Here is a 14,427-nt window from a genome sequence, read left to right as displayed (position 1 = left end):
TTTCACGTCGCATTCGCCTCAAAACCGTACTTTCTCCAGATAGGAAAGAGTCGAAAGACCACCGAGCCGAAATCTGCAAAAAAGGCGATAGTGTGTGCTATTTTTACGAGTGAAAAGATATATTCGCCCCCTCTTTTTACATGGAACAGCCCCACTGTAGTGTATTTATGACTACATTTTTATACTAGAGGGGGCTGTCTTAAGTAAATAAAAAAGGGAAAATATGTCATTTCCCCTTCTACCCTGATTGGTTTGAAACTTGAAACTCATCTGTTTATATAATAGAAGGGTTTAGCTGTGAGCCATACTGTACCCACTCCACAGAGAGAGAGAGAGAGAGAGAGAGAGAGAGAGAGAGAGAGAGAGATGGCCACCCAACCCAGGGATGAGCCTACTGATACCACCAAAAACTCAAAAACCAGTGCCACTGTTGTTCCTTTAGGTTTAGGAGTGACCTACAAGCGAAAACCCAGTAAGAGTGGCCCTATGGCAGTGGTTTATAAGCCTCCCACCCTAGACTGTTCAAGCTTTGTTTCGGTAATGCCTTCCGTCAATCCCGATCTGATCTTCCGTGTGTTTGCCCACATGCTCGGCTTATTCGTTGCCATTACCGTCATCCTTTGGGTCATATCCTTTCGAGAAGGCCTGTCTCTCAAAACCCAAAATCCCCAACAGATTTTCAACGTAAGTGCAGATACATTTTTCTTTCTTTGGGATTTTTTTTTTTGTTTTTCAATCTAATGATATGATTATGATTAATTTTCTTTTTCTTCTTTGTTTTTGGTACTACAGCTCCACACCGTTCTGACAGTAATAGGTTTTATTGTGGCTGGTGGAGAAGGTAAGAAATGGCGGGGTTTAATTTGTTTTCACTCCTTTTAATTGCTTTGTTAATTTGGTTTACTGTTTTGATATGATATTAATCTCTGTCTATTTGTAATTACAAGCAGCTATCGCAACTTGCAAGAGGATTTCTCCAACAAAAAAGCTGCAAAAAATCGTATATATAACTCTATATACGATTTCTGTGGTCACTGGAATGGTTGGGATCTTTGCTGTTTTCAAGTCTCAGAGACTCCTCGGATTGCCCCATATGTTCATCTTTCATTCATGGATTGCCATGGTTACCATCGCGTTAATAGCTGTTAAGGTAAATGGGGGTTTGGTAAAGCAGACCGACCGATCCCCTGCACTTTCTATAGTTTAATAGCTTATTCCTAAAGTTGGAATTTGTCATTAAGCTCCCATGTTTACATAATTTCAAAAATTCCCCATTTTTAGTCCATGTTTGGTCAGCATGAAATTTTTTTCCATGGAATCCAGTAGGGAGAGGGGCAAGGACAGTGGGAAAGGAAAAGAATTTATAGGGCATGAGTAAGGAAAAGGTGCGAAGTAGCTCAAAAATAGAGCAAAAAACTTCACTCAAAATAGAGTTTCTCCCATTATTTTTCAGCCACCTTGCACCATCTCCTCACTCTTGCTCTCTCTCAACTTAATTTTGGGTTTGATTAGGTTGAGGCATCAGGCAATCTCTCCCGACCCTAACCCTACCCCGTCCTCTACTTTTTACCTAAGTTTCAAAATCTTAGGGTTACATATATATATTTTTTGTATTTTTATGTTTTTGCCCTGTCTAACTTGACCTAACCCGACTCAGCCTGATCTGATCTGGGAACAAAACGGGCTAAACAGATTAGGTATGGGTTGAGAGATTTAGAGACAGGTTGGGTTAGGCTCAGGGTGGGTTGGGTTAGGATTGAGGGAATGCTACCTCGTTTAAAGCTAGGGTCGGCATCGGCTCGGTCCGAGTTGCACCCCTATTTTATTGGTATCTTGGAATTTAAATAGAAAAGGGGCCTAGTTAAAATTTCATGGTTTAAGAAGATGTAAGTAATGATTTAGTCTGGAGGGACCCATTGTAAATACCCCCATTACTATTAACCCCATGTCTATGTAATGGGTACAACAAAAGTACCACCCTTGATATTTGATCCATCGCCTGTTATCAAATATGAAGGGTCGAAGCATGTATGCACATGCCCATCTATTTGGACCTCCAAACTTTGTATAGTGGGTGTATGCACTAAGTTAATTTCCGTATATAATTTCTATTCATGATCATATCAGAACTTTTATTTATGACCATCTTATGATTTTGTTCCAGTGTTTGTTTCTGGTTTGCTCGTTCTGGATCCCTTATGAAAAAGTGGAGATAACCAAGAGTTTTATTCCATGGTACTACGGCTGGGATTTTATGGTCTTGATCTTTGCGATCTTCACTGCTCTTACAGGATTTTTTGTGCAAGCTGCCTTTTCAAATCCACTGTCGATCGGAGAAGTCAGCTTCATAATCATGGTTCTCCTTGGACTATGTGTCTTCCCTGTCACTATTCTTGTTTGATTTCGTGAAAGTGCTAAGTAATTCTATGTTCAAACCTATGTGATTTCTCATGTCCTGTTTTTTTTTAATGTTTGAACCTTTCTGCATGTTGGTTCCGTTTATTGTAGTGTGGATTTTATTTTCTCTAATGAAAGCTTTTATTTTACGGAGTATAAATATTGACTGAAAGGAGTTGTCCATTTGGGGAATGATATTTCCACCCTCTTTCTCTTTCGTAGGGAATGAGTTGTGCCATCAAATTTGGGGGTGAATTGTATAGCTGTTAAGATAGTGGTTGTTTAAAGCAAGGTCCTCTGCCAGAATCACAAAACCCTTTAAAAGGGCTGTTTGGATATATGGATTTTTAATCTAGGATTGTAAAATAATTGATTTTACAACATAAAACCTAGATTTGGTAAGCTAAAACCTGGATTGTACATTTTTAGGGTTGTAAAAATCCAGGTTTGGCTTCTAAAATCCAGGTTTTAGCTTGATTATACAACATGAATTATAAAATCCATGTATCCAGGACAGTGAATATCATTTTCCTTTTAGATAATAAAAGACAAGATGGTTTGTGAATGGGAAATGTTATCAACACAACCATCCCATTTTGATATTTGCAGAAACCCTGCTGTTTTCTCTTCTTTAATTCGCTCCTAGAGCTTTTTGTGAAATGGACTAATCTTTTGACAGCTATTTAAATACAGAAAGACAATATGGTTGTGTTGATATCATTTCTCAATATAAATCCTAAATAACAATGATCACTTTCGTGTTTTGATATTTGCACTAACCTATGTTGTCTTTTAGTATTTAATGACAGAGAAATTATATAATGACGACCGTCAAAATGTAAAGGGCGGAAGGAGAAAAAACCTGCTGCCTTGGTTTTTGAACCAAGGAAAAGTAAAAAACGGTGCTTTCTCTTGGATTAAAAACAAAGGGAGAGGGGGTTTGTCTCTCTCCGCCCTGTACTTTGACGGTCGGGCATCATATAATTTCTCTTAATGACATGTCAAAAGGTTATTACAGTTCCCAAAAAGCCCTCACAAGCCACCGAAAAGTGCTTCAGATAACCTACAATTAATACCCCTTTGTTTCTATTATTTGATTAAAAACTTAATTTTGCTAATTATTAAATGTTCGAACCTCATTTAGGGTTCCAACGAGAAATGCTAAATTGTTCATTTTTCTAGTCTTTTCTAAGGTATGGGATGTTGTTTGCAAAGGGACTAAGACCATCTGGATTTCCTTGTATTGCTTGTACAAGATCAATGGCCTCGATTTCACGTACATGTTCACTGGGGCCCCCACGTGCCCTAAAAGTTGCATTTTTTAATGTAAGAAAAAAAAGAGGCATAAACAGACCTTGGAAAATTCATTTTTCATGCCCTCTCCAAACATTAGTCGATAGTTTTGTTTGGATCGACGTGAATTGTCATCACCTGTCCCAACCAGAGCGAAACTAGGAGGCACGTGGCATATGATATCTCTTCTCCTACCTAAACAAGACTTAAGAGTCTAACTTTAATTTCCATGCTTTGGGATTTCCACTTTACAGTGCAGGCCGGACGGTTTTCTTTCATTCTTCAATCTACCTGTCTAATCATACACCTATGATTTGAGTCCAATAATAATCCGTTTTGGACTAAACCAGTTCTCAAAATCCAAAACAAATTGGGCATTAATCCATTAGGCCTAGTCCTCAAAGAGAAGCTAACTTTTGATTTTTTGCAGGCCTTAATCTTATGGATGGGATGTCAATCCGGCATGAAATAAGGCCTTAATTAACAGTACAGATGGTTGATCAACCATCCTAATTAAGTCCCCATATAGGACCCATTGTTGACCATTAGGATTGAGACTAGCATTGGCAGAGCTTCTTTAATCTAAGTTAGCAATGGAGTTAGTCATACAAAAAACAAAAGAGACTACAATTCTTAATAACATCTTCTGCGTAGTTTGTTTTTATGTTTTTAGCCTCAAACTCCTCTCCGAATTTAAACAGCCGATTTTGGTGCCCAAAACCTCTATAAGAAAGCTTTTGAAATGGCTACATAACTGCCTCTCTCATTTCCTACATACTGTTATGGCTTCCAAAAGCGGTTCGAGCTTCCTTATAACTGCGACCCCCGTCACTGTGATCGCTCACTTGCTGGGCATAACAATTATAACTCTCGTGCTCGTGTGGGTCTTACATTTTCGAGGAGGCCTCGCTCTAGAATCTCATAATAAACAAAAAATTTTCAACGTAAATCCCTCAATACATGTCATTTTTCTGTTCAAGTAATAGTACTCGGATTGAGTTTTTATTTTCTTCTACTTGATTTTTGTGTTCATTGTTTCTATTTTTCTGTGATACAGATGCACCCGTTTTTAATGCTAATTGGTTTCATTTTCTTTAGTGGAGAAGGTAAGAAATGGGTTATTCTAATGTAAATCAAAGGATTCACTTTATTTGTTTGTTGGTTTGTTCTAATATGTAATTACTGTATTGTAATTGTGAGCAGCCATCATGGCTTACACGACGATTCCTGCAACAAGAAAGGTGAAGAAATTCATACACATGATGCTGCATCTAATCGCTCTTCTCATGGGAGTACTTGGGATTTACGCCATTTTCAAGTTTCACAACGAGCTTGGAATGCCCAATATGTACACTTTGCATTCCTGGCTAGGCATGGGTACCATCTGTTTATTTGGTTTGCAGGTAATCCACAATTATTGTTCTTGATTAAAGGAATAATTAGGTGTGCAACTTGGGTTGGGCTCAACCAGGACCCAACGGGTTCAACCTGGCTCGAGTTGGGTTGGGTATCAGAAAGCCAACCCGATTTAGTTTCGGGTTGGGTTAAGGTTGAGGCCTTGGGCAACTCGATTTAATTTCAGGTTGGATTAGGGTTGAGGCCTTGGGCAACTCGAGCCAACCCGAACCCAACCCTTTTTTTCATGATTTTATTGTGATTTTCAAAATATTAGGGTTTTGGGGTTTTCTATATATATTTTTTTCTATTTTTACCCGGGGCCATCCCAAACCCAACCTGATTTGAAAATTTGGGTTAGACGGGTTGGGTTAGGGTTGAAAGATTTAAGGATGGGTTGGGTTAGGGGAGAGATTTAGAGGTGGGTTGGGCTAGGGTTGGCCCTCCTAAACCTGAGACTAGGGTTGGGTTAGGGTTGGCCACAACCCGAACCAACCCGGCGCAAGTTGCACCCTTAGGAATAATCCTATCTATTTTGATTCCAATAATGGGTATTTAAGTCTTAAAAAAATGCTTAAATTGATACTCCCACATATTCATTAGACATTTACTAGTAACCCGACTGTAAGGTATAGAAGATACTATACATTTTGGGTGTATAATTGCTCCAAATGATATTCCTCTGTTTTTGTTCACCTTATCATAATTTCTAGTCTGATGCATCTTATGATGTGTGTCTCAGTTTTTGTTGGGGTTCTTCTCCTTCTGGTTCCCTGGGGCAGAAATGCCGACAAGGGCAATTCTTGCACCGTGGCATTACTTTGGCGGTATGGTCATCTTCCTCATGTCAATTTGCACTGCAGAGACTGGATTAATGGAAAAATTCTACTATTTGCGTCTTCTACGCAGTGACGAAGCTTACATAGTAAACTTCACCGGATTAGTTGTCCTGTTCTTTGGAATCGCCGTCACCCTCAGCATTATTCTTCCGCGGTCATATTAATAACATTATTAGTAAATGGAATTCATATTTAGCATAAAATTTTGGAATTTTTTTTTTGTTTACTTCTTTAATCATTCTTTCTGAAACTTATGCTATGTAGAAAGCTGAATAAAAGACAGAAGAAAGCCAAATAAGTCCTAAATTGTACTGTAATAGTAATATATACAAGGAAAGGGATCAACATATCATTTCCCCTCCTTGTTTATGTGTATGTTCCCCTCAATCTCTCCTCTTCTCTACTGTGTCCCTGCATCTATCTAGTAATATGTTCCCCAATTTGAAATATACATGCTCATAAACTATCACAGACGCCCATCGTAAGATAAAACTGTTGTATGTAGAACAAATTAAACATGGAGAATAAATGACTTCTTTGGGTACTTCGGAAGTATTTGCATATAATCTGATATGCATTAGCTTAAGATAGAAGATGGCCTAAAAGCTCATGATCCATACCTATTATTGGTTCTGTGACATCAACCTTCTCAGTAATTGCCAAGAGCATCTGGTGGTGGGATACCTGTAATGACCCTTTTCTTCAACCTCTATAAAGAACATTAAACACTGAAGAAAAAGACTGCATTGCATTCATATAACACTAATGGCAGCACTCCATTTAATATACCATATGCAAAAACACAATATAAAGATAGGTGGAAGATGGGCAATCTGAAGTTAATCTCTTCATGTATCAATTCAGTCACATACAAAAGATTGGGGGGATTACATGGAGGGATGTTGTTGAGAATATGTAGGGAAGGAGAAGAGTAGATGGGGAAGGATAGATGGTTGCCGCATATAAGGGCGCACTGCTCATGGAGGGGGTGTTCTCTTGAATGATTGTGGAAGCTGGGCGATCTCCAAGTGCACACTGCTGCGAGGAGGATGGGGGATGGAGGATAGATGGGGTGCTCACTGCACCTTCACCATGTGGGAGATGCACTATCTCACTACCACGACTGATCGGCTACACTAGCCAACTTCATTTCGAGACAAGGAGATAATAAGCAAGCATCAACCCTTTCCTTACCTATCCAACCTACTTATAACCAATACAAAACAAGGTGCCCATATCAAATCAATGCCTAAGCAAAAATGTCAAAGAGAGTGGCTTTTGCCCAATGCACACAGAAGGGGTGCCCCTATCATTTCAGTACCACTCTGAAACACTCCAGAGTGTCATATCATATCCTCTTTGAATGCTATATGGCCCTTCGCGCCATGCCCTATAGAGTGACTCCTACTCCATTTGCCTCATAAGTAGGCCACCTCCGCATGATCCGGCCCAATGAATGATGTTCAATCCCACAAAAATCTGTCCCATACGGCCCATCCATTCAATCCACAAACACTAGATCAATGTTTCTAAAAGGGAACATTACAATACCACCCTCCCATCTGATGATTTAGTATTTTATGGTCCCTACAAATATTTCAGTCCAATCTATGTAAAAATGATGCACTGATATATACTATGCAGAGCCACATCCAATTCTAATAGTTACCTTCAAGTAAAGAAGAAGAGAATCTAAATCGAAGAACCCAGTAGACATGATGATCTATAGCTCAGAATATTTTCGATTCTACACATGTTCGCCAATCAATATCATTAGCAGCAAGCAGTGCCATTGAAATTCTGAAAAACAAATGCGAGACATATTCCTGATAGCCAAACCTCTCACATCAGATGTTAGCTTTGCATTAGAGAGCATATAAATGACAAAAATAAGCAAAGGTAGAACGAGATGCATTAATAAAACATGATTCGAGCAAAATGGCATTGTGCAATGTAGAGAGCATTTCCAGAGCAGTAAATATTGTGACTACTTCAAAGTACGAGCGTGAGTCTCCTAAAACTAACCTAAATCAGAGATTAACTTATCTGATAAACTAAGCTTGAGAATTTTGAATAAGATGAGCATGGATTTGTTAACACTGTTCCTTCTGTCGGAGGAGCTCTTGTTGTTGCTTGTGACTAGATTCTCCCTTGCAAATTAAAATTCGAGGGAGATTTATAGTTACTTGCGCTTCAGTGAGATTTTGAGATGCTACCTTGATCCATGAACACATGTCACATACATTGCCCTCTGCCCCACCTTGATCGGATGATCCTAGCCTCTTGATTCTTCCAAGAGAAGCTAACTGGTTTTTGTAGGCCTTAATCTTACAGACGAGACCAGTACCAAATGGGTCGCCCTTGATGGTCCACCTGATCAACGGTCCCAATTATACACATAAGTCCCAATGTGGGACTCTCTGTTCATCGTTAGGATTGATCATAAGTGTGACAGAGGTTATTTAATGTCGTTCCCGATGGAAATAGACATAAAAACAGAAGGGATGGGATTACAGTGCTAAATAACATTGCCTCATTTCTTTTGCATTAAAAACAAAAAACGGTACGTGATTAATGGGGCCACATCCTATATATATATAAGTAAAGCGGAATCCTCTAAGCCGTGGTGTCATCCCCTCCTCTATCCCGTAATTTTAAAAGCCCTCTTTTATACGGAAGAAGAAAGACCTCTACCTTCCATATGAAAAATGCAGCTCCTTGGGATAAGAAAGTTTTGAAGTGGATTTGGGATTAATTTTTGTTGCAATTGGGATAAAAATTATCGATAAGTTCTTGATAGCAATTCTCAGTTTTTGATAGCAACTCTCATATGGTTGTGCCTTCTTCAAATGTTGTTTCAATTCCTGCTATCGATTTTCATTGGCTGTTACAATTCATAAAATAAATTTCTGCTATTTCTTAAATGATAGCAATTCTCATATGGTTGTGCCTTCAAATATTTTTCAATTCTTGCTAGCGGTTTTCAGTGGCTGTTACAATTCATAAAATAAGTTTCTGCTACTTCTTACATATGTGAATTGATCTTATTTGATTTGATGCTTAATATTAAAATGAGATTTAATGATATTCATCAGGCATTGAAATAGAAAGTTCTCTCATCTTTTCTTTCAATGCTTCGGTATATCTGGCTAATTCTTTCTGGCTTGACTAACAAAACCAGTGTTCATTAACGCTTTGATAAAATTTCAATGTCTTTGTATAACTATTAATGAAATTTCAATTTCATTTCTAATGTTGTTCCCTGCCCCATGACTCTCTGCATGATATCTTTTGTTCTTCTGTATTCTCCACTATTTGGATCTGTTTATCAAGTGGCTATATGATTCTTTAAACTATCATGTGTACATATACTGACTACTTTATTTTTCCAAGAAACAGTTGGATTTTGAGGAAAATAGTAGATGTGGGTTGAGGTTTTGTACATTGGATTTATTTGATTACCCTCACAACCCCCTCCTCATTGCAAAGTCTGAGTTTGTGCAATGGGCTTTGTTGGCTTTTGCAAGTTAGGGCTGGCTTTAGTGTCTTTTTCATGCTTGCAGCTTTTGGGTTAGTTGAAATTGGGTCTTTCAAACAAATTTACGTAGTATCAACTCCATTGAGTTTGCCGAGCGCATAAAAAGGCAGTCGTGCCTATCATTGGCTCATCCAATTCTACACAACTTATTTTTCACTTGGGTTTTATTTTTTGTTCAAGTTTAATTTCTCAAACACAAATAAATCACTTGATGCAGGGGCGTCCATGGTTTAAAAGGGGCCACATATGATACATACAAGTGGGGCCCGCTAAGAAGGCATGATGGTAAAAAACATACTGGAGCTCACCTCAGGTATCCTAAAGCAAGAGAAAAGTACCACATGCGCGTAAGAGTTTCGAGAAATTATTAAAGAGGAATTCTAAACTCAGGGGCGCCCTTGCAAAGAAAAAGGCTGAAAGAGTGCCCCCAATTGGCTGAACATGGCTGCATTTAATACGCTTTGACTTTTGACATCGTAAATACAGTCAATTTCTGCCAATGATGGGGCCCTTTCAGCCCTTTTCCGCAAGGGTGCCCTTCAGTTTAGAATACCTCATTATTAAAAGTGATAGCAACAACCGGTCTGCAAAATGCTTTTGCATGGTCGCTAGCAAATCCCTTAAAACTAGATAGACTTTCGTTTCACGTCACAACCGTGTTTTCTCCTGAAAGGAAAGACCACCGACCCGTAGTTTGTGCTAGAAAAGATACAATCGCCCCATCTTTTTACTTGGGACAACCCCCTGTAGTGTATTTATGACTACTTTTTTACACTAGAGGGGGCTGTCTCGAGTAAAACAAGAGGGAAAATATATCATCTCTTTACAAGAGAGGAGGAGGCTTTTAGCTGTGTGAGCCTTCTACTGTAGAGAGAGAGATGGCCACCCAACCCACTGATGACCCTACTGATACCACCCAAAATTCAAAAACCAGTGCCATTATTTCATTACTTTTAGGAGTGACCTTCGAGCAAGAGTCCATTCAGAGTGCCCCTATGGCAGAAGTTTATAAGCTGAGGATTGAAGATCTTCCCATCTGATCCCAGAGGCTGAAGTTCAGGGGATTATAAATTAAAGTGCCCCTATGGCAAACTTGAGCTGTGGTGATTCAACTCCCTTGTTTTTTACAGGATTTTTGCCAAAAAGTCCCTCCTCCAATGAATATAAGCCAAATAGTCTTTAAAATTTTGATATTGTCCACCAAGTACTACTTTAAAAAAAAATTTGCCACAAGTCCCTAAACTAAACTGATGTTACTTTTTGTTGTAAAGACTTCCAAGATGACAAGTTTACCCGTCAAGCTGGCCCCTTAAGACGCCTTTAATAATCACAAGTGCCTAGCTTTCCATGAAACTGTATATGAGTAGTTTAGTCTATTAAGACTACAGAATATAAAGTGGGCCACTTGATCCGAACTTCTGATTTGCTAGTTTAGTCTATAAGACTACAAAATATAAAGTGGGGCCCATGATCCGAACCGCTGATTTGCTAGTTTAGTCTATAAGACTACAAAATATAAAGTGGGCACCATGATCCGAACCTCTGATTTGCTAGTTTAGTCTTTAAGACTACAAAATATAAAGTGGGCCCATGATCCGAACCGCTGATTTTCGGAGGTCTTTGTACTCGTTATTTTTTAAACTCTTTTAAACCCTCTATTTTACATGAAATGTATTTGAGAGCTAGGATCATCCTATGAAGAAAATTTTTGGGGGACAGTGTATACACGCCGGTAATAACAAATTCACAGGCAGATCATCTAAATACATTGGCTCCACTTATTTTTTTGTAACCGTGTGTATTTACAAAGCTATCATATAAAATCTGTTTTATGAGATCAACCAGTGAGACAATCTTACAAAGCTATCAATAAAATCTGCTTTATGAGATCAACTAGTTAGAAGCGATCTTGACCCCATCATTTGAACTGTTGATCTGATGGTTCCTCATAGGGAGATCCTGCGAGTTTAGGTTTGATGCCGAATAGGGACCTTAACCACCTGAACACTGTTTTCGTTGGGATTGAACAATGCCCGGTTTTCATTGGAATTTCGTATGCATTGTTTGTTTTGAATTTTGAGAACCGATTATTGGAATCCGTCCAGAACAAACATGCGTAAGAAATCCCAACGAAAACCCTACTCTCCCACCCTCACACCCCTTCTTTCCCACCTTTACATCAACCATAAGAAACCCAAACGGCAACCGGCTGTAAGAAATCACTAGAAAAAACTTACCTTGGACAGTCCCTCCAATGCAGAAATGTCGATCTCGGCTACGAGGTGCGGGTTTAGTTTGATTGTGAAGAGAGAATAGTAGTTAGGGTTCCATTTGTGAACAAGGACAAGAGCGGGAGAGAAAATAAAACGTGGCATATTGGTTGAAAAAATCACTTACAACTAAGGGTAAGTTTGTCAGTTAAAAACAATTGACGGAGCAAACTAACAGCCGTGTCGTGGAGTAAAAAAACTTGGCTTCAGAACAGTTAGGCGGTACACACCGAGGCAGTTGGCTCTTCAGCATAAAGTCACGGGTATGCTCCCTGTTGACGAGTGTTCGACTCCCGCCTCCGACTTACCTGATACATGTGATGTGTGTGTCGTTGCGTGTATCCGTAGGGACTAGTCCTACCCCGGAAGGGGGTGGGGACATCCTACGTCATCAAAAAAAAAAAGAACAGTTAGGAGGACTATTCTGAAGGAACTTATAGCAAGGGGTGTGGAAATATCAAATCCTTCTGAAAAGAAAAAGTAGCCATGGATTTGATATTTCCACACCCCCTGCTATTAGAGGTTACTGGAGGAACTGCCTCCAAACTGTTCTGAAACTAAGTTTTGTTCGTGTGGAGGGACTTGGTGGCAATTATTCTAAAAAAGTATTACTGTACAGCTAATATTCCATTCTCAAGGACTTATTAGCAACTGCATTATGAAGGAGTAGGGTTGGCAATTTCACCCGGGAAAGCCGGGATCCGCCCCGCCCCGCCCCGCTTGGGGAGGGGATTCCCCAATTTGAGTGGAGAAGGGGAAGGGGAAGGGGATTTAAAAAATTCCCCGGTGCGGGGAAGGGGAGGAGAAGGGGATGGAGTTGGCCCCGCCCCGCATTAATGCCATTTTTTTCTTGTATTTTTTAAGTGTTTTTTTTTAGGAAAACTACTAGAAACCCCTTGGATCAAAACATATTTACAAGATTCCCCCAAAATTTTCATAATTTCCATTAGTACAGTTTTGTCCCTGAAATTTCTTTTTATGTTTTCTTTTACCCATAATCCATTGGGCATCGTCCCTCATTATATTAGTATATTACCCTTAGAAATCCCTAAAATCTCTCCATTGAACCATCACTGTAAGGCAACATTAAATTATTTGAAAATCTCCCTCCCCCAAATAAAGGCAACATATCTCTAATGAGTGATGAGATTTTATATGGAGTGCTCTCTTATAGTCCATTATTTTTCAAAAAGTAATGTATGGGCTACGCCATAGGATGATCCAAACCGTCCATTTGATAGGCTACAATTTAAAAGTACTTTACAGGCCACACCATAGATCATCCAAACCGTCCATTTGATGAGCCACAATGTAAATAGATTGCGGCCCAAAAATCATTTCCATAGGATGATTGCAACCCTCCGATCTATAGAAGGTATCATAATATGCAATTCCTCTATATATTAGAGGGTTGGGATTATCCTATGGAAATGATTTTTGGGCCACAACCTATTTACGTTGCGGCCCATCAAATGGACAGTTTGGATCATCCTACAATGTGCCCAACAAGTGGAAGGTTTGGATCATCCCTGCCTATGGTAGTATGGTGTGCCCATCAAATGGACGGTTTGGATCTTCCTATGGTGTGGCACGTACAATACTTTTTGGCAAGTGGGATTGGGAATTAGGGATCTGCTAGGGACTATTGATCAATTAAATGAATCTGAGAGCAACCACCTTTGTCCCCAGGTTAATAAAATGAATAAGACAAAATCTTAGCCTATGTGTGGGTTGTGTGGTTACTCTCACATGCAATAGCCAAGCCGCAACATGCCTGAAGTGATTGTCTCTAGCAAATCTTTAGTTTTAAACCTAACATTTAACAAAGTAAAGTGAGAAAGTAAAGTGATTGTCCTCGAAGGATGCGGGGCGGGGAAGGGGAGGGGAAGGGGATTAGATATTCCCCGTGGGGAGGGGAGGGGGATTCCCCACCATCCCTGCAGTGGGGAGGGGAAAAATTCCCCGCAGAGGGGAAGGAGTAGGGGACCCCAACATCCGGCCTCGACCCGCCCCGTTGCCAGCCCTATGAAGGAGGGACTATTTGGCAGAAATCCCTTCGTTTTTTTTTTTTTTTTTTTTAAATGTAATCAAACAATCAATCTTCACTTTCATCACGGGTAAACATCTACCCTATGCAAGTCATCGTGAACTCTCTGTAATTCTCTGCACGTGAACTTTTTCTTTTAATCATGGGTAAACAGTAAACATGTAATAGGCAGGTTTTTTTTCCATAAAATGCTAGTGATTGATTAAATCATTAATTCATTATCTATGGTTTAAGTCAGGATCTATTCATTTATTAAGGGGTACTCATTGTCATGTACTTCTGTTCGAAGTTTAGCTCTCTTTTACTTTTTAATCTTTCCTACTCAAAGTTCTCAACAGCTTTTGTTCTTTACTGCAGGTATCATTCTAATCTGTCTTCAAATTTTCACATTTGAAAATATACCACTGTATGTATGACCGTATATACATTTGAAAAATCAAGGAACGAAAATTTGTAAAATATACTATTGTATGTATGACCTAATGTACATGTGAAAAATCAAAGAACTGTATCGAGTGTGTGAAAAAACCCGACCCGACACGACCTGAGAAACTATCAACGGTAGGCCGGGTTTATGAATCTTGGGTTTTCCCAATAAAAGCCCGACCCGAGTTGCAACCCTATCGATTACTAGAAAAATTTCTTTGG

At 39.3% G+C, this 14,427-nt stretch overlaps 2 protein-coding genes across 2 annotated transcripts; both read left to right on the top strand.

The window, feature by feature from the left end:
• The first annotated feature begins 305 nt into the window (after positions 1-305).
• LOC143876778 (transmembrane ascorbate ferrireductase 1-like) lies at positions 306-2,557 on the top strand. Its single transcript, XM_077378469.1, has 4 exons — positions 306-684; positions 793-841; positions 951-1,150; positions 2,165-2,557. Exons 1-4 carry the CDS (start codon positions 367-369, stop codon positions 2,399-2,401), a joined length of 804 nt encoding a protein of 267 aa, XP_077234584.1. The 5' UTR covers positions 306-366; the 3' UTR covers positions 2,402-2,557.
• A 1,731-nt stretch (positions 2,558-4,288) lies between these two features.
• Positions 4,289-6,299, top strand: LOC143876777 (putative ascorbate-specific transmembrane electron transporter 1). The gene is made up of 4 exons (XM_077378468.1): positions 4,289-4,634; positions 4,748-4,796; positions 4,894-5,093; positions 5,828-6,299. Exons 1-4 carry the CDS (start codon positions 4,473-4,475, stop codon positions 6,086-6,088), a joined length of 672 nt encoding a protein of 223 aa, XP_077234583.1. The 5' UTR covers positions 4,289-4,472; the 3' UTR covers positions 6,089-6,299.
• The last annotated feature ends 8,128 nt before the right edge of the window (positions 6,300-14,427 follow it).

The sequence above is a fragment of the Tasmannia lanceolata genome, unplaced genomic scaffold (genome assembly GCF_043159265.1).
Source record: "Tasmannia lanceolata isolate RefF3 unplaced genomic scaffold, GAP_Taslan_0.1 ptg000005l, whole genome shotgun sequence".
NCBI classification, from domain to species: Eukaryota; Viridiplantae; Streptophyta; class Magnoliopsida; order Canellales; family Winteraceae; genus Tasmannia; species Tasmannia lanceolata.
Note: the sequence above shows the minus strand (reverse complement) of the source record. Positions and strands in the feature narration are given on the sequence as shown.